This window comes from Cnephaeus nilssonii (assembly GCF_951640355.1).
Source record: "Cnephaeus nilssonii genome assembly, chromosome: 19".
Classification (NCBI taxonomy): domain Eukaryota; kingdom Metazoa; phylum Chordata; class Mammalia; order Chiroptera; family Vespertilionidae; genus Cnephaeus; species Cnephaeus nilssonii.
In genome coordinates, this window is record NC_137090.1 from 21,221,937 (window position 1) to 21,244,787 (window position 22,851).

At 35.2% G+C, this 22,851-nt stretch overlaps 1 protein-coding gene across 1 annotated transcript in view; it reads left to right on the forward strand.

Moving 5' to 3' along the window:
- The window catches only part of VMP1 (vacuole membrane protein 1), a 108,391-nt gene that overhangs the window by 58,089 nt on the left and 27,451 nt on the right, over window positions 1-22,851 (forward strand). The window contains exons 8-9 of the mRNA XM_079798428.1: window positions 19,674-19,754; window positions 22,250-22,366. Of these exons, the coding sequence (XP_079654554.1) occupies window positions 19,674-19,754; window positions 22,250-22,366 (198 nt within the window). The remainder of the gene's footprint in view (window positions 1-19,673; window positions 19,755-22,249; window positions 22,367-22,851) is intronic.

A 22,851-nucleotide genomic window follows, 5' to 3' on the forward strand; every position in this document is an offset into this window, starting at 1 on the left:
ACACTCTGGGTGTCAGTTGTTGCTGGGACCTGTTTTTGACTCTGTTGAACCTTTGCTGGCTGTGGTTTGTCTGGCCATCACATGACTTCTCTGAAAATTCCCCCTCCCCTTCATTTCCAGTAAACTATTTGAGTAGGAGTGAGTCAGAGTGAAACCAGCTTCCCTGTAACCACAGGGCTTGTTAAAGAATTTGTCAACGTGGACTCTAGAGGGTTTGCATTAAGCTTTGCTATGGTTTGTGTTGTGTCAGGAGTTCACAGAAAAGCTTCCTGCTCTCATGATCTCTTGCTTGTTGGCAAAGGGTTAACTGATAAACATTGCCTTAATGAGCATCAGAGACACCTTAAACACATTTTTTTTTACCATTTAAAGGCCAAGGCTTATTGTAGTTTCTCTTTTCAGAATCATCCAACCACACCCAACAACATTTAGTTTTTTAAAAGGCAGGCCTTTTCTTCTTTCGAGCTGGCTCATGATTTTACCACAAAGTACCATCAAGATTAAGCAATTTTCAGTGGTCTCTCTTGAAGGATTCTGTTGCAGGATATTGCGACTGACGAGCAGAGTTGCTTTGGTACATGAAAGTCACTTACTTGCATTTGGTTCCACAAGAAAAGGTAGCATTTAAAGCAATTCTGTAGTTGTAGTCCATAAAAGAAGCCAAAGGCATGCGTTTGCAGGAGCTGAACAGGGCTGTCTGCTGAGGACAGGACATTGTGGATGTCACTCATTCATAGGGTCGCCAGGAGTCACAAAGCTCTCTGTCGCACATAACACACAGTTGTAATCTCTAAACACACTTAGCATGATTTATGGTGGAATTCTTAATGCCTCATTTTATTTGCTTTTTCAGGAAACTTTTGCTTTATTTAAACTCTTTTCCCTGGCCGGGTGGCTCAACTGGTTAGAGCATCATTCCCATACACCAAGGTTGCGGATTCAATCTCCGGTCTGGGCACATATAAGAATCAACCAATGAATGCATAAATAAGTGGAACAACACATTTCTCTCTCTCCCTCTCCCTCTCCCACTTGTTCTCCTTCTCTCTCTCTCTCTCTCTCAAATCAATCAATAATTTAAAAATAAAATAAAATAACTCTTTTCACCACCCCTCTCCCAGACTTTTTATCTTTCTTCGTTTTCTGGCTCTTCTCTATTTCTTTAACCCATTCTTATAATAGTAACTAACTGAACAAGACAGAGAACTGTAACTTGATGCAAGCTATTGAATGGTCTCTAGGAAATTATCTATTCATTGTACATTCCTGAATCCATTTGTTTTTAGTTGTGCATTTCTGTATTCATCTCGGCAGACTTTTATTTAAATAATTAATTTAATGGCCCGGCTGGCCTGGCTCAGTGGTTGAGCATTGGCCTATGAACCAGGAAGTCACTGTTCGATTCCTGGTCAGGGCATATGCCTGGGTTGCAGGCTCAATACCCAGTAGGGGGCGTGCAGGAGGCAGCCTATCAGTGATTCTCTCTCATCATTGATGTTTCTAGCTCTCTCTCCCTCTCCCTTCCTCTCTGAAGTCAATAAAAATATTTTTTAAAAAATAAATAAATTTAGCCGAAACCGGTTTGGCTCAGTGGATAGAGCGTCGGTCTGCGGACTGAAAGGTCCCAGGTCGATTCCAGTCAAGGGCATGTACATTGGTTGCGGTCACATCCCCGGTAGGGGGTGTGCAGGAGGCAGCTAGTCGATGTTTCTCTCTCATCGATGTTTCTAGCTTGCTCTCCCTCTCTCTTCCTCTCTGTAAAAAATCAATAAAACATATTTTTAAAAAAAAAATAAATAAATAAATTTAATGAATACTTTTAAATCCAACCTCCTAAAAATAAATTTTTTTCTAAAAATAATTTTTATTTGCCTAATTTTTTGTAACAAAATAAATTTAGATGAAAGAACTGGGGAAATTTTTTATTTAGTTATTCCTCACAGGAAAGAATACAAAGTAATGGAAGTTTAAAGTTGTTTATATTCTAGCAATGCTCACTAACTCTCAATGATCAAATTAAAATAGAAAAAATTATTTCGATGAAGTTATTCTAATTGAAATTAGATGATTTTAAGATGAAGGGGAAAAAAGGTTAATATAGCTTGGCCTTTAACAAAGCTCTGTAAATAATAAATGTTTGTTTTTCTTGTTAGTTTGCTTTGGCATTGGGTAGAATATAGTTTTCATTTATGTCTGCTTTTTTCTTTTCATTTGCACACCTGCTTACAGATATGGGAAAAAATAAGCAGGGGGTAAGGATTAGGTTACCTTTGTTAAACTAATTTAAAGGTTTTTTTTTCAGGTTTATGTTTCAAACACCTTTTGTAAAATGCCTTTAGAAAGGGCTCTTTCATTGAAACTTGGACCGACAGACTATGTATGCTGTGATTTTGCTCATGAGTTTGCAAATCAGTTAACACACTAAATATAAACCCACATTCTCTTATAACTGCTGGGTGCTCCCGGGGTCCTGGCCCAAGACCAGAGTTTCTTATAAGACATGGATGTCAGGATTACCATTATGCTCATTTCATATTACGGAAGTTTTTGTTTCTAATTAGATAGAAATTAGTGTGTGGTTTGTAATAATAGATCTGTAGTTCTCTTGCTGAATATTTAAGGACATTTCTCTTGGTAGAGTGTTCTTCCCATTTTTCTGTCTTGGTCCTTACGAGGTAAAAACATAACCTGTCATGTTTTTGTTTGTTTTCTTTTGTTGTGTTTTTGTTGTTGTTGATCTTTACTGGAGGATATTTTTCCCATTGATTTGGGGTAGGGAGTTGGAGAGAGAAAGAAACAGCAGTGTGAAAGAGACACATTGATTGGTTGCCTTCCACCAGGGCGGGGATCAAATCTGCAACCCAGGTACCTGCCCTTGACTAGGAATCGAACTCGAGATCCTTCAGTGCTCTGGCCCATGCTCTAACCACTGAATTACGCCAGGGCGAGCTGTCATGCTTTTAAACTAAAGCACTATGTAGTGGATCAGGAAGTGGGCATGATAATTAATCTGGTGCTCCCCTTAAAAGTAGACATATATTCTAGATTCCTTGTCCCTTTCCCCTGATATAAATCTGCATCAATTTATCTAAACTTGTAAACATTTGTATTTTTACTACTTCTTGAGATAACAACTTCATAAAATTCATAGCCTATTATTTAAAGCAGTGCTTCCATTTGCTTAAATTTGTCTCTCATTCTTGTAAGATTTTTTAACAGTTCCCCTTTCCTCTTTTTATAACTCTACAGATTTCAGTTAATTGCCTTTTACCCAATCTAGAGAATGTGACCATTTACTTTTTATATCTAACAGCCCCCAAACACTTAGAGTACTTTAATATTTTTTTCAGAAATGTTTATCTAAATCTTCTATATCCTTCCTACCATGAAGTTATCAAAACTGCACATCATTTTCCAGGGCAGCTACTATACTCATGTTTTTCAGATTTCTACAACTACAGTTCTGATTTGCTAATGTTTTTAATAAGTTGTTTACTTCAATAAGCTGTTTACTTGGAGACTGCTTCCATTTCCCTTTTCTTTGTTCATATCTCAAAACTTTTATAACTCATCATTTTATATTTAAATACATTTTCCCTAAATGTGTTATTTTACTCTTCTCCACATTGAAATTTACCTGCCAATTTATTGTCATAAATTTGGCACTTCTCATTTCAACTGTAGATTTGGAACTTAAACTCTCTGCTCCTTTTTCCAGGGCTATTTATAAATCTATTAAGTAGAACTGGTTCTGTCCTGGGAAAGAAGTCCACTACTCACATTTCTCATAATAGAGAAGATCCCATTTATCTTTAGCCTTTGTTTTCAGTCTCTTAAGTTTCCTGTCCCTGACAGTTATATAAATTCCATACTGACTTAGTTTGCAAAGATTTGGACTATTTTTGTTGTGTTACATACACAGCAGCTTATCATATGCTTTTTGTTTTTTAGATTCCAGTCTGAATCTGGAAATAAATGTTATTTATTACTTACTTGTAACCAAAATACAATCTGTTATAAAATGCTAAAAATTGGAGTTGATTTCCCCTCCTCTCGCCACCCCCAGCATCAACTGAGATTTTGGTAAAAGGCCTTTCTGGTGAGACATGAGCAGATCACATGAGGAGATAACTGACTTCAGACAGGAAAAAGAAAAGAAAAGAAAATTTTATTACTTGTATGTGTCATTTCTAATAAATCTTGCATACTCAGACATTTTCCCTGAGTGTCTAGAGCACTGTTGTTCTTGGGCTACAGAGTCATCTCATTTTCAAGTAGCGGCTAGGCAGGCACTGATAGGAGTAGATGCCTGCCCGCCTAAGAATTACTATTAGGTTTCTTTCCAATGGAGAGAGAAATGGACAGAGGAAAAGGAAGCAGCAGATACTGGCCAATTTTAATGCTGGTTACTTGGCCTTTCATTTTAATTTGGCTGGACTATGAAAAGGAGGAAGAAAGTACTGTATGCTTATCTGAACTTCCAAAAATACTTCTCTCTTTTTTTCTTTTTTTTTTTAAATCTGAAAATGTTAACAAATACTGATGGTCAGCCCCGAAAAGGCCTCTGATAACCTTACTTCTTCCATATCTTCTTCCTTTCTAGACTACCCAAGAGATATTTTATGTTTAATAGGTTATTCGTGAGTTTTAAGATTAGTAGTGAGATAACCATTACAGGTCTAAATAACTAAAAAATTTACTCTTTCTGGAGACAAGAATATGTTAAGAACTAGAATTTGGGAACACTTTGTAAAGTATGATTATCTGACCATGATGCTGTGTACCTGAATCTAATACAAAATGGTATTGAATGTAAACTGTGATTGAAATATAAAATTAGAAAAGAAAAAACTAGCATTCAAGTTAGTAATCTCAGCTATTTCTCTCTACCTTCTTGTGATGGAGTGTTTAATAAACCAGTTGGTGGTACTACAAGGCAGATTTGATAAATTTTCCATTCTTACTGCATTTCCTTTCTTCCCTCCTTCCTGCTTCCTTCTCAATATTAAAATGTTGCTATTTTTATATTAAACACAAACAAAAACCTATCATTCCCCCGAGTTGTGGGATTAAAACTGAGCTCATCATATCTGATCAGGAATTCTGACAAGATACGTTATTCCATTGGCTCTCAGGCTTTTTCATCTTTGACAGTTAGTAATATAACTTCACTCTAAACAAATTTGTCCCATAATCAGTTTTGTCTCTTACTGGTCATGGTGATAGGTATTATTATCACCATCTTATAGAAAAGATAAGAAACTGGCTCAAAGAAGTTTGAAGACAGTGCAATCGGTACTCTATCATTTGGATATCCAAGAACTCTGTAGATTGGTGTTTGTATTGTATCTGTAAGAACGTTTCATCTTTTTTGTTTTTCATTCTCTCCCTTGCATTGTAGGTTTCATGAGTTGTTCATCACCTCTTTCCCCTTCTCTTTAACAGTTGCAACCCACCACCCATATACACACCCTGGATTATTTATTTCTCCCTCAATGGAATAAACTTGCTGGAACTCGCTTTCCCTAAATTCTTAGCCTGGCTTATTCCCTCACCTCCTTTAGGATTTTGATCAAATGTCACCTTTTCTGTCAGGCCTTATATGACCATCTTATTTAAAATTACACCATCTCTGCCCCTCCATTCTATAGATTTTTCTGTCCTCCCACTAAAATGTGAGCTGTGTGAGGGTCCAGGTTGTTATCAGTTTGACTCAGTGTTGTATCCCCTGTTCCTATGGTAGTGTTTGGCATGTATAAACTCTTGATAAACATTTGTTAAATGAATGATTGGACCACTGTGTCCTTATCTCTGTATTTCTATTACCTTGCATGTAGTGGTTTACCAGCTTTATTTGGTTGAATTTAATAGCTTTTAAATAAGAATTCTGGTTTGGGGAAAAGATTCTAATTTTGTCTTCTATGATTCTGTGAAAGAAAAATATATATATAGTTTTGTCATAACTCAGCATTTAAAATACTTAAAGCTTTGCTTTTCCTCTTGTTTATATGTTTGGATTTATTTAATCTTCATTTGAATTATCAGAACTGCTGTTTGCCACAAACACAATCATTAGAACCATCTGTAGCAGAGGAAAATCCTTTAGATTTTTTTTTCAATTGAGATTATTAATTGTCAACATGGAAGCTCTATTAAGAGTAATCTGTGTTACAACCACTTTTGATAAATGTTTGAAACTATCTACTAAAGTTAAACATACACATACCCTATGATACAGCAATTCCATTTGAAAATTTATGTGCAACAGGAAAATGTGCCAAAAGACTTGTACAAGAATTTCATAGCAGCATTATTCATAATAGCCCCAAAGTCGAAACAGCCCTAATGTTCACCAACGGTAAATAAAGTGTGGTATATTCATACAACGGAATACTATACAGCAACAGCAAGAAATTCATAATTGCTACATGTAATCACATGGACATAATGCAAAGCTACAGAAGCCAGACATAAAAGAAGACCTACTGTTTAATTCCATTTATGTAAAGTTCAAAAATAGGCAAGCTACATCTGTGTAATACAAGTCAATGATAGTGTTTATTTTGGGGTAAGGAGTAATTACTAGGAGTGCCACCAGTGGGGTTTCTGGAGTTCTGGTAATGTTCTATATCTGGATCTTGGTGGTAGTTACATGGGTGTGTTCATTGAAAGTTTCATCAAGATGTATATTTTAGATATGTGTACCTTACTGTATATCCATCATGCCTCAGTTAAAAGAATACTTTTACTGCCTCATCCCTCCAGAGTAAATTTGATAACTAGTACACCAGTACATGCAGACATCCATTTAATCCTGATTTTGACCCAGATATAGCTGATAGCCTCATATTTTGAGCACAACTCTCTGAAATGTGTGTTGTTCCCAGATTATATATTCCTTATGTATAGTTTTATGTGAAAAATCTTACTGATCATTATTATATAATTTTTGAGAGGGTTAATGTGGAGGAAGTGCCATAGAACCTACTACAGGCACAGTCGCCTTTAGGTTAATGACTTTTGGACCTTTATTTTTTTCTGTACCCCACAGAAAAGAAAATCATAGTCCCATTTTTAGACAGTGACAAAAGCAAGCAATAGATCATTCTACCTAGAGAATCCATACTCATTTGCAATCATTTTTTAATTTTATTTTAGAGAGAGAGAAACATCAGTTTGTTGTTCCACTTACTTATGCATTCATTGGTTGTTTCTTGTATGTGCCCTGACTGGGGATCAAACCCACAACCAAGGTGTATCAAGATGAGACTCTAACCAACTGAACTGCACAGCCAGGGCCTACAATCATTATCTTGAACTCTAAAAAGTTAGTGTACTGGCTGGGGTCTGAAAAAGACAGATCAACTTTTCTTATTACACATTGGAGTATACAGATTTCTCATATTTGATTTTTGCCACATCTGTGAACCAGTTGTACCATTAGTTTCTTGTGTTTTTTAACTGCTAAATTTTAAAAATTTAGATATAACTGACATAGAACATTGTATCAGTTTTAGATGTGCAACATAATGATTTGATATACATATGTATTGCAAAATAATTACCATGATAAGTTTTGTTAACGTCCATAACCACACAGTTATAATTTTTCTTGTGATGAGAACTTTTAAGATCTACTCTCTTAGCAACTTGCAAATATACAATACAGTATTGTTAACTGTAGTCAACATATTATACATTACATCCCCAAAACTTATTTATCTTATAACTGGAAGTGTGTACATTTTTACCAACTTTGCCTGTTTTGCCCATCCCCCACCCCCTGCCAACAATCTGTTCTCTGTGTCTATTACTTTGGGTTTGAGTTTTTTTAAGATTCCATATACTAGTATAAGTGAGATCAAGTATTTGTCTTTCTATCTCTGGCTTATTTCACTTATCATAATACCCTCAAGGTTCATCCATGTTATTGCAAATGTCAGGATTCTCATTTTTTTATAGCTGAATAATATTACTCTGTGTGTGTGTGTGTGTGTGTGTGTGTGTGTGTGTGTGTGTGTGTGTTATATCACTGTATCCCACATTTTCTTTATCCATTTCTCCATCGAGGGACACTTAGGTTGTTTCTGTGTCTTGGCTATTGTAAATAATGCTGCAATAAACTTGGGACATGTGTAAATTTTTTTTAGATTGTTTTGTTTCCTTTGGATCAATACCCAGAAATGGAATGGCTGGATCATATGGTGGTTGTATTTTACAAGCCTGTAACCTGGGCATCTGCCAACAGTGCACAGAGGTTCTCCTTTCTTCACATACTCACCAACACTTATTATCTCTTGTCTTTTTAATGATAGCTGTTCTAACAATTGTGAGGTGATATCTCATTGTATTTTCCCTGTTGATTACTGATGGTGAGCACTTTCTGTGTACCTGTTGGCAACATGTATGTCTCTTCTCTGCAAAAATACCTACTCAGATCCTCTGCCCATTTTTAAAAAATATATATTTTATTGATTTCTTACAGAGAGGAAGGGAGAGGGAGAGGAATAGAGAGTTAGAAACATCGATGAGAGAGAAACATCGATTCAGCTGCCTCCTGCACACCCCCTACTGGGGATGTGCCCACAACCAAGGTACATGCCCTTGACCGGAATCGAACCTGGGACCCTTCAGTCCGCAGGTTGACACTCTATCCACTGGGCCAAACCGGTTAGGGCCTCTGCCTATTTTTTTTAAATTATATTTACTGGGGTGACATTGGTTAATAGGGTCAGATAGGATTCAGGTACGGATTTCTATGTTACAAGATCCATATATTGCACTGTGTGCCCACAACCCAAAGTCTTGTATGTGCCCTGACCAGGGATCGAACCTTGACATAAGGGGATGACGCTGTAACCAACTGAGCCAACCAGCCAAGGCCAAATGCATTATAAATCTCTACATTTTAAATATATATATATATATTTTTATTGATTTTAGAGAGGAAGGGATAGGGAGAGAGAGAGAGAAATTTATTAATGATGAGAGAGAATCATTGATCGGCTGCCTCCTGCATGCCCTACACTGGGGATCCTGGGAATCAAGCCTGTAATATGGGCATCTGCCCTGACTGGGAATTGAACCGTGATCTCTTGGTTCATAGGTCAACACTCAACCACTGAGCCATACTGGCCAAGAATAAATCTCTAGTTTTTTTCTTTTTAATCTCTACATTTTTATGTTTTGGGTCACAATTTACATCTTTTTATCTTGTGTACTCATTAACAAATTATTGTAGTTATAATTATTTTTACTTCTTTTTTCTTTTACACTTCATACTTGCTTTATAAGTGATTAACTCACCAGCTTCACAACATTAGATTGTCCTGAATTTAACTATATATTTACCTTTACCAGTGAGGTTTATACTTCTATATGTTTTCTTTTCTTTTCTTTTAAATAAATCTTTATTGTTCAGATTATTACAATTGTTCCTCTTTTTCCCCCCCATAGCTCTCCTCCACCTGGTTCCCACCCCACCCTCTGCCCTTACCCCCCCACCACTGTCCTCATCCATAGGTGTACGATTTTTGTACAGTCTCTTCCCGTACCTCCCACACCCCTTTCCCCCCGACAATTGTCAGTCCACTCCCTTTCTATGCCTCTGATTCTATTATATTCACCAGTTTATTCTGTTCCTCAGATTCTTAATTCACTTGATTTTTAGATTCACTTGTTGATAGATATGTATTTGTTGTTCATAATTTTTATCTTTACCTTTTTCTTCTTCTTCCTTTTCTTAAAGAATACCTTTCAGCATTTCATATAATACTGGTTTGGTGTTGATGAACTCCTTTAGCTTTTTCTTATCTGTGAAGCTCTTTATCTGACCTTCAATTCTGAATGATAGCTTTGCTGGGTAGAGTAATCTTGGTTGTAGGTTCTTGCTATTCATCACTTTGAATATTTCTTGCCACTCCGATCTGGCCTGCATAGTTTCTGTTGAGAAATCAGCTGACAATCTTATGGGTGCTCCCTTGTAGGTAACTAACTTTTTCTCTTGCTGTTTTTAATATTCTCTCTTTGTCTTTTGCTCTTGGCATTTTAATTATGATGTGTCTTGGTGTGGTCCTCTTTGGATTCCTTTTGTTTGGGGTTCTCTGCGCTTCCTGGACTTGTAAGTCTATTTCTTTCACCAGGTGGGAGAAGTGTTCTGTCATTATTTCTTCAAATAGGTTTTCAGTATCTTGCTCTCTCTCTTCTTCTGGCACCCCCATAATTCGGATGTTGGTATGCTTGAAGTTGTCCCAGAGGCTCCTTACACTATCTTCATATTTTTGGATTCTTTTTTCTTTCTTCATTTCTGGTTGGGTGTTTTTTTGCTTCTTTGTATTTCAAATCTTTGACTTGATTCTTGGTATCCTCTAGTCTGCTGTTGGATCTCTGTATATTATTCTTTATTTCAATCAGTGTATGGTTAATTTCTAGTTGGTCCTTTTTCATATCCTCGAGGGTCTCACTAAATTTATCAGCCTTTTCTAGAAAATTCTTGCAAAACCTTATAACCATGGTTTTGAACTCTATATCCAGTCTTTTGCTTTCCTCCATTTCTTGCATTTGTGACCTGTTTCTTTGTCTCTGCATTTTGGCTGCTTCCCTGAGTTGATAGAGTGGCTTTGTGTGCTAGGTGTCTTATAGAGCCCAGTGGCTCAGCCTCTCCAGTTACCTGAGGTGGACACTCTTGGTGCACCCCTTTGTGGGCTGTGTGCACAGTCTTGTTGTAGTTAAGCCTTGATTGTTGTTGGTATCACTGGGAGGAATTGACCTCCAGGCCAATTGGCTGTGAGGATCAGCTGTGTCTACGATGGGAGAACTTGTATGCTGGAGACACTCTTATGAGACAAGACTTGCTTCAGTGGGGCTTTGGTGCTCACTGAGTCTGCCCCCTGAGTATGTTCCTTATGGATCTGAGGAGTTGTAATCTGGATGGTCCCACTCTGACGCCTGGGTACACTGCCTCTTGGATCTCCAAGGAGGTACTAATTTAGCCTCTGCCTGAGGCCACCCAGCAGGAGCTATGGAGATATCTGCAGATTCCTCTTCTTTGTTTGGATTTTGGAGGTGCCCAGATGAGGCCCAGCTGTGAAGCAATGCAAGCTGCTGTGGGGCCTTGGGCCTTCTTTTGGATGTTCTGGGTCTCACTGACTCAGCTGCAGTTTGTTAGGTAAGTTTAGAATTCAGAGGACCAGGCCATTCCTATGCAAAAGCCTCTGCGCTCAGCTTGGATGGGGCAGAGTCTCAGGGCGGAGGAAACAGCAATGGCTTCCTGTCAGCCCTGCCCTAAGAGGCCCCTGGGTCTCAGTGTCCCGTGGTAATCACTGCAAGCACCTATGAGAGAAAGCCACCCTCGAGTTTCGCCCACTGCTAGACAGTCCAGTTTCTCCCCATATGAGTCTGGGTCCCCAGAGTCTCGCCCAGACCTGGAGTTCAGAGCAGTCAGGAGCTTTTGTCTCCCTCCCGATTGAAAAAGACAGCCGCGTACTCAGTTGCCAGCCCTTTCCGCGTGCACGCCTCTGTACCTCTGCCTTTAGCAGCTCCTGTGAGTTTCAGTGTGCTTTTCTCTTTCCTTCTAGTTGTAGAATTTCCACTTAGCCAGCCTTCCTGTGGCTCTGGATGATGTCCGTTTTGTCTTTTAGTTGTAGTTTTGAAATTGTTGTGCGAGGCAGCAGTTCAGGTGTTTGCCTATGCCGCCATCTTGGTTTCTCCTTTAATATGTTTTCATATTACTAATTAGTGCCCTTTTGTTTCAGCTTTAACATTTCTTGTAAGGCAGGTCTAGTGGTACTAAACTCCTTCAGATTTTGATTATCTGGAAAACTATTTCTCCTTTGATTCTGAAAGACAACTTTGCTAGATACCAGTATTTTTGGTTGGAAGTTATTTTCTGTCAGTACTTTGAATATATTTGTGCCACACCCTCCTGGCTCTCAAAATTTCTGTTGAAAAATGTGCTTATCGTCTTATGGGGTTCCCTTATATGTAGCATCGTAACATGCTGTTTTTCTTGCTGCCTTTGAGATTCTCTCTTTGTCTTTAACTTCTGCAATTTAATTAATAATGTGTCTTGCTGTAGGTCTCTTTATGTTCAACGTTTTGGAATTTCAAGCTTCCCAAATCTGGATGTCTATTTTCTTCATCAGGATATGGGAGTTTTTAGCCATTATTTCTTCAAATAACTTTTATTCCCCATACTCTCTCTTTTTTTCTGGGATTCCTATAATGTAAATATATATTTCTTTGATGTCCCATAAGTCTCTTAAGCTATCTTCACTCATTTTCATTCTTTCTTGTTTTTGCTTCTCTGATGGGGGGATTTATACTGTCCTGTCTTCATGTTTGCTGATTCTTTCTTCTGCTTTAGCTAGTCTATTGTTGAACCCCTCTTTTGAGTTTTCTAGTTCAGTTATTGTAGTCTTCACCTCAGTGATTTCTGTATGGGACTTTCTTATATTTTCTACTAGAATCCCGATGCACGAAGATTCGTGCCAGAATGGGCCTTCCTTTCCCTGGCTGCCATTCGCTCTGGCCAGAGCTGCCTTTCCGCCTTCCTACACTGCTCAGAAGCCCGGAGCGGCCAGGGGTGGTGCGGAACACCTGCGTCCCGCCCCACCCCCTCCGCTCAGCACCTCCATATGCAAATTAACTAGCCGTCTTTGTTGGGTTAATTTGCATACTTCTGATTGGCTGGTGGGTGTCATGAAGGTACAGTCAATTAGCATGTTACTCTTTTATTAGGTAGATCTTTGTTGAAATTCTCACTCTTTATGCTTTGTTCTCCTGACCTCATTGAGCATGTTTGTGAACATTATTTTGAACTCTAAGATAAATCACATTAAGGTCTTTATCTGTGGCTCGATCTTGTTTTTCCTTTGGAACTTATTCCTTTGTTTCTCCATTTTCCATTTTCCATGACTCACTCTCTGTGTTGGTTTCTATGCATTAGATAAAACAGCCACCTCTTCCACTCTTAAGGAGTGACCTCCTGTAGGAGATGAGCCTTATCCTTCAACTTTGCCCTAGCTCTTTGGTTGTCTCTCAGTCCTTTGCCATTGTCTTTTGTCTATTGTCTTTGTTTTTAGTGTCTCCAAATTGTTGAGGGTGTGCTGAGACCTTTCAGTGTCCCAAAGGGGAGTAGATTACTCAGCATCTAGATACAGTCTTCAGGCAGCAAATTTTAAAGTATACAAATATACTCCTGTGAGGGGAAGATTGGAATATGGGCATTTCTGTTTGCTCGCTCTGCACTGAACCCTGTAGGAATAGCTAAGAACTGTTTCTGTGTTTGCTACCATCCCTTGAACCTATGAACACAAGCCCCACTGGCTACCAGAGTCAGGCTATCAGGGATATGTCCTCAGGGGCAGCCACAAAAAGCCAGGGAATCAGACTAGAAATCACTCAGCTAGTTTCTGGATTTCTTTCAGAGGTTGCAGCTGTATATTCAGTTTGTTTGTGGGAGGAAATGAGTTCATAATCTTCCTATGTCACCATCTTGATTCAGAACTTTAGAATCTCTTCTTAAAATTTCTAAATCTCTAAGTTAGTTTCAGAATAAAATTTCTTTGCTTTACTTTATGGAAATGTGTTTATGTGATGTATTCTATTTATACTATTTTAGAATTTTGCCCTAATTTTTACTTTATTTAAATTCAAGTGATCATCTCTGATTTAATAATGTAAATGCCATAAATTGGACATCAAAACATTTCATTTTCATAAAAAGTTACACAACACTCTCCTGATTACTATTTTCTGGTAAATGTGTGTGCATTTTGTAATCCAGCATCTTAAATTTATTAACTACTTCCGACTGCTATAATAATTTATCTTATCAAGTTAATATCCCTATTTTTTCTTGTTATCCTAGAGTTTATTTCTTTCATTTCATGAGTGTGTTTGAGTCCATTATAATTCAAAGAACAGAATGGATGGTGTGTAACTCTTTTCAAAATATACTTCAAAAGTATTTTTTTCACTGAATTGAGTGAACAATTGAATTGAGTGAATTAATGCTCTACATTTTTATATGAAAATCACTCATAAAGAGCTCCAATAATGGGTAGAAAATTGCAATTAAGACACCTTTTTAGTCTGTTTTTAAGAGGAGAAAGATTTAAAGATTATGATTCATTGTACTTTCCATGAAGATGAGAATTATTGTACCCTTTCATTTGTTATTTACTATGTGGAATATGATAACATTGTAGAAAATAATTACATGGTTATTGGGATCTTAATAACAAGTTAATATTTCAGAGAGAGTGTCAACGATGCTGAAACAGCTTACAACATTGTCATTATTACTATGTAACCCCATTTCTGGTTAATAGAGTTTAACTTGCTTGCCACAACACCATTAACTAGGACATATTAACATGTTTTAGATGGCAAAAGAACTTCACAAATACAATATATTTTAATATAAATTTCCCTTTTACACAAAAAATTATTATTGCAACATTTGCTCTGTGGTTTTTAATATTGGCTGTGGAACCACTTTTAATACCAACCCCAAGAAGAGCATTTCAGCAGTTTTAAAAATCATGGGTTAAGCCCTAACTAGTTTTGCTCAGTGGATAGAGCCTCAGCCTGCAGACTGAAGGGTCCCAGGTTCGATTCCGGTCAAGGGCATATACCTTGTTGTGGGCACATCCCCAGTAGGGGGTGTGCAGGAGGCAGCTGATCGATGTTTCTCTATCATGTTTCTAACTGTATCCCTCTCCCTTCCTCTCTGTAAAAAATCAATAAAATATTTTTTTTAAAAAAAAATCATGAGTTAAGAAGTCAGATAATTCATAAAATTTACCATTACATTAATGGTAACAGGTCAACTCTAACATCAACTATTAACCAAATACATATTTATCTATGGTAATATTGCAGTCATTTAACATGTATAGGAATTTACTGTCACTTTTTAAAGAGATCTTGAAATTTCATGTGACCACTTATGAAAATGAAATAGATGACTGTTGCCATTTGAAGTATTTAGCTCTAATCTGACATCTTTAGATTCAAAGACTAATATTTTATAAGCTAATTATGCTTAGCAATACAGTTTCTCTTCTCCCTTAATCATAAATGTATTTCTTAGGGAAAAGAAATGTGAAGCAAAAGTAATGCAGAATATTTATATTTTAAGGCTTTGTGTGGTTTATTATTAATATTATTATTAATCCTTTAAATCTCAGTGATAAGGATTTAACTTTTCTTCATCTGTCTTCTTGTAGCCAATGGGAAATATTCCTATTGTCTCTCATTCTTCCTTTCAGAAGCATAAATATCAGTGGGAGTAGGGAAGATAATTTTATTTATTTGTGTTTTGTTTATTTTTAAAAAATGGAAAGTGATATGTGATAACTAATTGTAAATGCATGCTATTTATTTAGGTAGAGCGAGAGAATGAAACTTGCCTCTCAGGCACTTAAATTGTGAAATAGGTAAATATTGTGAAATGTGAATCCAGAGAAATGAAACTATTTAAAGGAATTTGGTTTTAGTTGTACAGATTTTTTTAAAATGAAGAATAACAATTGAGGAAGTAATCAAATTAAACTTACTACATTGTTCCCATAAATACTCTAAAACCATTAAAATGAAATACTAATTTTCTTTTACATTTTATTTGAATATTGAATACCTAACATACTAATTTGTTAAACTTTTTATTTAAGATATTATTGTTTATTATTGGTGCATACTTTTCCTTGCCTTATATATCTTATTTGATGGCCTAAAAAGAATAGCAAATTTGGTTTGAAATGGTTCTTTTAAACTTTAGTAAAAGAGGAATTTTTTGATGGTTTGTGATGGGTGTGTGTTCACTAGTATTTGGGTTTATTGTCAAATCATATACCCACAGCACAGTTCTTTCTATTTTAAAGCAGGGGGAAATATAAATATTTTAATGCCTAGATAATATTACTTTAAAATCAACATGTTAAGAAAGACCTGTCAAATTATGCAAATAATGAAAAAGTACCAAGTTATTTTTAAAAAAATAAAGAACTTTTAAACTACAGTACAACAAAAAGGAAAGTACAACTACATGTAGAATATTTTAGACCAAAAATAAAAATAAAAATAAATAAAAATAAAAAAATAAAGAATATTTTAGACAGTAAAAGAATATTTTCCATAAAAATATATTAATAAACCTCTAGAGCCATATCAGTAACTTTTGAATATATGCCTTTACAGTGAAATAAGCTTAAAATAAAAACAAAATATGCTGTGTCTATGAAATCTAACATGAGTTCTTTTACTATTGTAAAATATTTTAGATTTGTTGTAAATACTAATACAATGATCCCCTGAGTTTACTTGAATTACACAGGCAAGGAAAAACATTAATTTAAATAAATATGTATGGGTGGTTGAAAGTATAAGTATAATTTTAATTCTGAGAATATTGCGAAAGACCTGGAAAATAAATTATAGGAACTGAAAGTAGCATGGTCACTATGTGCGTGTGTGTTAAGCACATAATGAGATTTATGAAATCCATTTTCAGTACATGACTTTCAGACTTTTTAAAAAGTAAAAACTCCCTATTAAAAAGGCACTTAATTTGTTTTCCTTGTAAGATATGCCAGCTAAAAATTAATTTTCAAAAAGAAAATGGTTAAGGGAGGTTTCTACTTCATTTATTTGGATAGAGTAAGTCTTCCCTCAAACAAAAATTCTTGAAACACTGTTAAGAATAATTGATGATGGGCACCCAGGCATCTGAAAGAACAAGGAGTCTATTTTCCTTTGTTCTTGTCTGATTTCTGTTGAGTACAGAGATTCTGCCTCAAAGGGATAAAATGTCTCTTACTTTCAGGATGTTTTTAAAAACATGATTCCTTGAACTTCTGTAGGCTTAAATATTTTTATTATTTTGTATATTAAGTGATCTGTATAATGTTTAATCATTTTTATATAAACCAATTGGTATAATTATACTACTTTTAAATTTAAATGTATATGTGTGTGTATCTCTAGTAGAAAAACACCATCAGTTTAACATAGCCACCTGGTTTAAATAAATAATAAGATTCTAAGGCCTTGAAATTAAGATTTTAAAAAAAGAGACACCTATAATATTGTATGTCAACTGTAATTGGAAAAAAAACTATTTTAAAGAAAACAGGACACCAAACCTTCTAAATACTGTTGACCTTGTTTATACCATTTTATGCAAAAATCTAATTTTCTATAATTTTACATATTGAAGAGTATATAAATTCTGTGATAGAAAAATGTTCCCACATATGTCTGACTTGGAAAATATATTTATAAATATGTTGTCTTTAAAATAAAATTTGTATATCTTTTTTCTTTTTTTCCCCACTGACTTCCCCCGGCCTCCCTTCTTCTTCTTCTTTTTTTTTTTTTTTTTTTTTTTTTTTACTTTTTCTTAGCAATTGAGTACCATCTTGACTCTTGTTAGAGTGGATTTGTTGTGAAGATATTAAGGCTATAAAAGAAGGCATTTTCCTGAATTTATATTTTAACTCGTAGGCTATATTAATGACAGTTTTATAACTCATTCGTAATCTAATAGGATTGTTTGATATTTTAAAAACTCAAAACATTTCTTTTCATTATGCCTTACTAGTTTTTGTTTAGTACTTCTTATAAATGACAAATTTAGTAATTTGGATTGTACAAATTATTCAAAAGAAAAAGAAGTATAATTTGTTTTAAAATATGTTATTTTGGAAAGATGATTTTATTATATTCTTTAACAGTTTTTAAATTAATATTTCACTCATAATGCAATAGTTGTTTATTTAAGGGGGGAAAATAAATCTGAATGAAAATGGAAAGTGCCCTTTACTGCAGTCATTCAGTTGTTTAAAAATATTAAATCTGATAAAATGACTTACTGAAAAAATAAGGCTAATTCCCAAAAGGAAAATTCTCTCTTTGGAAATAAATTGTAAAATTATAAAAGTTGCATTGTAGAATTTAGTTAATGATTAACTTTGAGAGCCAATATACTTGAAAGTGGTTATATTAATATCTTTTAAAATACGTATACATTATTGATTTAATTCCTTTGACTTTATCACCATCCTCAATAAGTAAGTAGGAGGAAGGTATTATTATTTTTAAATTTTTAATATTTAATGTTGTAATTTGCTAGGGTTATTCTACATATTTGTTAAAGACTTTTTGTTGTGTGTGTGTGTGTTTGTGTGTGTTTAAGTAGAAATACACAACTTATGTTGTGAATTAGAGAAGTGCTTTAAATCCTGTTTCTATTCTATGAAGGAACCTTCTATTTTTTATATTCTGACCTTTCTATAAGATTGTTGCATATTAGAGCATTGAACCAAAGAGAGAGGAAGATAGTCTATGATGTGAACACTGTTTAAAAAGACATTTACACATTAATATTTTTATCATATCACTTATTTTCCATTGAAATTTTGATTGGAGTATATGCCATTTCAAAATCAGAAAAGAATTATAGTCAAATATCAGAATGGCATTTTTAAGAAAAACATATCCTATATAATAAAAGCATAGTATGCAAATTGTCCCCTCGACTGGGAGTTGTCCGGGAGTTCGGCCAGGGGGTGGGGCCGGTCGGGGGAAGGGAGGGAGGCCCCCCCTCCCCCCCCCCCCCCCCCCCCCGCCAGCAGCCGCTAGGGACCCTACCAGTGCATGCACTGGGCCTCTAGTACATGTATATAATTGTAGCATCAATATGCTGGAAGAAGAAAATTGTGAAAATAAATTAGCCAGCCAAATGTATGTTTCAGCATCACAAATGGCAATAGAGGGGGGGAAAACACCCCACTGATTTCAGAGTCTGAAGAATCTGCCCTATTTATATCCTGGGATTATTGAAAGGCTCAAGTAAAATGTTTGTGAAAACATTTTATAAAAACTAGCACAGGCTGTGCAAATGTAGGATGTTTGCTTTTGGGTGTAATGAATGCTTAGTTATTGCCACATAACTGTTTTTCCATCTTCTGGCTAGTGATCAGCCCCAGTGTCTTCACACTGGCTATCTTGAAAAATCCTATGATTTCTTACCTTGGTATTAATCTGGGAGTAAGTCTGGTGAGTTACAGATGGAAAGAGAAATAGACAGATGTGGTAGGCCAGTATTTCCAAAAAAAAATGAGTTGGTTCATGGTTAGTTTATAGCATTTTGTTCACCCCTAGATAATCCAGAGGGGATCCAACAACTAAAGTCACAATGTTTTAGCTTAGTCTTGAAATCTGGTACAAGTTTATCATTAAGGATGTAATTAATGTTCTAACAAGATTCTATTTGCGCCCTAACCAGTTTGGTTCAGTGGGTGGAGCATCGGCCTGCGGACTGAGGGGTACCGGGTTCGATTCCGGTCAGGGGCATGTGCTTTGATTGCGGGCACATTCCCAGTAGTGGGTGTGCAGGAGGCAGCTGATGGATGTTTCTCTCTCATCGGTGTTTCTAGCTCTCTATCCCTCTCCCTTCCTCTCTGTAAAAAATCAATAAAATATATTTTAAAAAAGATTCTATTGGCATGTTTTCCTGTGCAACCTGTAATTTTTTAAATAATTCATCTTATTAAATGAATCAATGTTTTCAGATCATGAGGCATTTAATATTATAAACTCTATAAACAGTCATTTTTCTTTATTCCTTGTACTTTTCATTAATGTTTTGATATCCTTCTTTTATATAGGACTTTGCCTCCCGAGCTAAGCTGGCAGTACAAAACCTAGTACAGAAGGTTGGATTTTTTGGAATTTTGGCCTGTGCTTCAGTAAGTAAATTGTATTAAAAGTGAGAAATTCCAATAAATGCTAGATTTATATTTTGATCTAGTTTGTTTTTAAAAGATACATGCCTGAATGAACAATAATGCTATCACTCTTAACGGGTATGTAATTTTATTAATCATTCATCTTACTCATCAAATGAGCTGTTTTCTGGTGAATATGTTCATATTTTGTTTATTGACTTTTAAGCATTTCATCATGCCATGATGACTTCAGACCTAAATAGCTTGATTCAGTAAGAACAAAAGCGAGAAAATCCATCCTTCCCATGGAGAATTTATAATGAAGTGCATTTAACCAAATAACAATGACTTCATTCTTTCCAGAGTTATAGATAAGTCATCGTTTTCCAAAGTTTCAAGCATTAACTATAAAGAAAATGTGTATAAAGCCTGCCTTAAGTGACGCTAACACATAGGTAATTGGAACGTCTGTGGCAAAGTTAAGGGCTACAGTGAACTAAGACGCTCTTTATGTCAAACATTTAATGTCTCTACTATGTTGTACCTGATTAATACAAAATAATATTGATTGTAAACTGTAAATTTTAAAAATTTTGTTTTACTTAATTAATGTCTCAAATTACAGATTTGCGAAACTGACGTTCTTTGATGGGTGTTTTATCCTGGTCCTTTTCTGTATAATAGAAATAACTACATTTGCAATGGAGCATTTTGATCCAAGTTTTCTTTGGTCACCTGTACACAATTGGTAGTTCAGTGGTGGATTTGACCAGAATAACTAGGTGCACCTGGTTGATAAAGATAAAAGCTGCCATTAAAAGTAAAATTCACAAAATTATTCTGTTGACACCAGCTATTTTATCCATTATGAACAAGAACAATAATACATCTTTGAGAACCCCCTTTCCAGCCTTAGCAAAGCAAATGGACAAAAAGGGGATCATTTGGTGCCAAAATTTCTAATCTGTTATCAACATTCTAGGCCTATTCTAAAGCATATCTGTGCCTGAATTACTATCTTTTGAACTTGGCAATACTAGAAATGTTCATAATTGAACTTTTTTCTTTTTAATGTAGAAGCTCTTTGAATCAATAAAATATATTATATTGACCTTAACTATTTGAGCAGTTTATAGGTATTTTGTAGTATGATATTGTGGGGAAAAATGGCTTTAGAGTCAGGCTTACTTAGGTTCCTAAACCAGTTTTGGCTTTTACTAGCTATGTAGCCTCAATCAAGTTACTCTCTTTGAACCCTAGGTTTTAATTTTCAAAATGGGGTAATACGACATTCATTGCAAAGGCTCATGTGAGGATTTAAGATTATATATGTGGATCCTCAGGCTCATATGTGAGGTGGAGCCTGATAAAAAAGGAAAACTATTAAAATTGTAATTCACAGAGTTGTGAGGGTCACATGAAAAATTTTAAGAAATGACAGATGTGAGACTGTGAAATGATATTGTTATTACATGGTTGTAAGTCAGATGAAATTGCATAAAGGCTTTGAATTTAAAAACAAAACTGAGTCATTGAATCCAAGTGTTACTAACAAAAAAATACTTGAATTCTAATTTAGTCATGGCACTGTTTTTAAAAGGACATATGTGACAAATATAACTAGACTTTTCTTTGAAAGTTCAAAAATGAAATGATATAAATTAATTGATTTATAAATGGTTTGGCCAACAGCCACAAGGACAGAGTACTTCTATGGAAGAAAAATGGATGAAGCACTCAAAATAGCTTGTGGTCTCTTTGCATTTTTATATGAAATTGTCTTTTAGCATTCTTGAAATGTGGGAATGTTTAGAAAAGGTATTTGTTGTGAATCACTTCTTTGTCTGGGACTGAATATTCAAAATATCTGAATCAGTGCTCTTGTATTTCCACTTGACTTTCTAAAATAGATCACACAATCCATGACCTTGGGCTCTCATAAAATAAAATATAAATAATGAATGTTTTATGTTGAGAAATAAGAGCACATCCACCTAAAAATATATTTGTGAATTTACAACAATGTTTGATATATATAGATGTGAGCACTTTCTAGATAATATTCTTATTTCAGGCTAAAGATTTTCAAACCTAGCAACTACTAAAATAATCTAAGGCTTTTTCTCATTTATATCTCACCTTAGAAAACAGTTACCAAATAGCCAACCAGTTTACTGAATGGTGTTAAATTCCTGGGGAATTTATCTAATTCTAATGTGATAGAAAAAAGGTATATTTATGAGACATTAACCATAAGTAATACAAGCAAAAGAATAGCTGATTTGCTTTGAACAGATTGAACAACAGCCTGAGATGAATATGAGACCCAGTTTATGGACACATTAGAATACTTGCCTCACCTGAACAGTCTAGTGCTGATCAAGGGACATACCTCTCTTTGCAGTGTGAGTAAGGATTTACTTTCAGGTGGTAAAATGAAACTGTTCTTTGGATTATATGCTGGAAGTTCCATTTTACTTATTTATTTATTTATTTATTTATTTATTTATTTACAGATTCCAAATCCTCTATTTGATCTGGCTGGAATAACATGTGGACACTTTCTTGTACCTTTTTGGACTTTCTTTGGTGCAACCTTGATTGGAAAAGCAATAATTAAGATGCATATTCAGGTAATTGTATCTTCTTATTCCCTACCTAATGATGATGAGACCATTAAAAAGCATATCTCTCTTGCTCATTACAAGGTGAATTGTTAAGATTTTGGTTGTTTCTTTTGGTTGATAGCTTGTTTCCGTGTTCAGCCATGTCATTTAGAGGTTAGTGAATTTTGTGCAGGTTTTCCCTGTCCTTGTAGGAAAGTTATGTCCCTTTATTATCTTTCTCCTTGTTTCTTTTCCTTCTTTCCTTCTACCCTTCTTCCTTCATCTCTTTGTTTATTTCACCTTTTGTTTTGTGAAACTATTTATGCAAGACTTATCAAACAAGTGTTCCCATGTAGGAAAATGCATATCGTTTTCACATACATGGTCCAAAAAATGTTTCTGAGCTGAGATAATTTGCCTTTCACTAATTCTACTTTTCTTTCACACACTCTATGTAACACTTCCTCTCAAGATACCAGTGTTCTTTACAGAAAAGCAGATACATGTTAGTG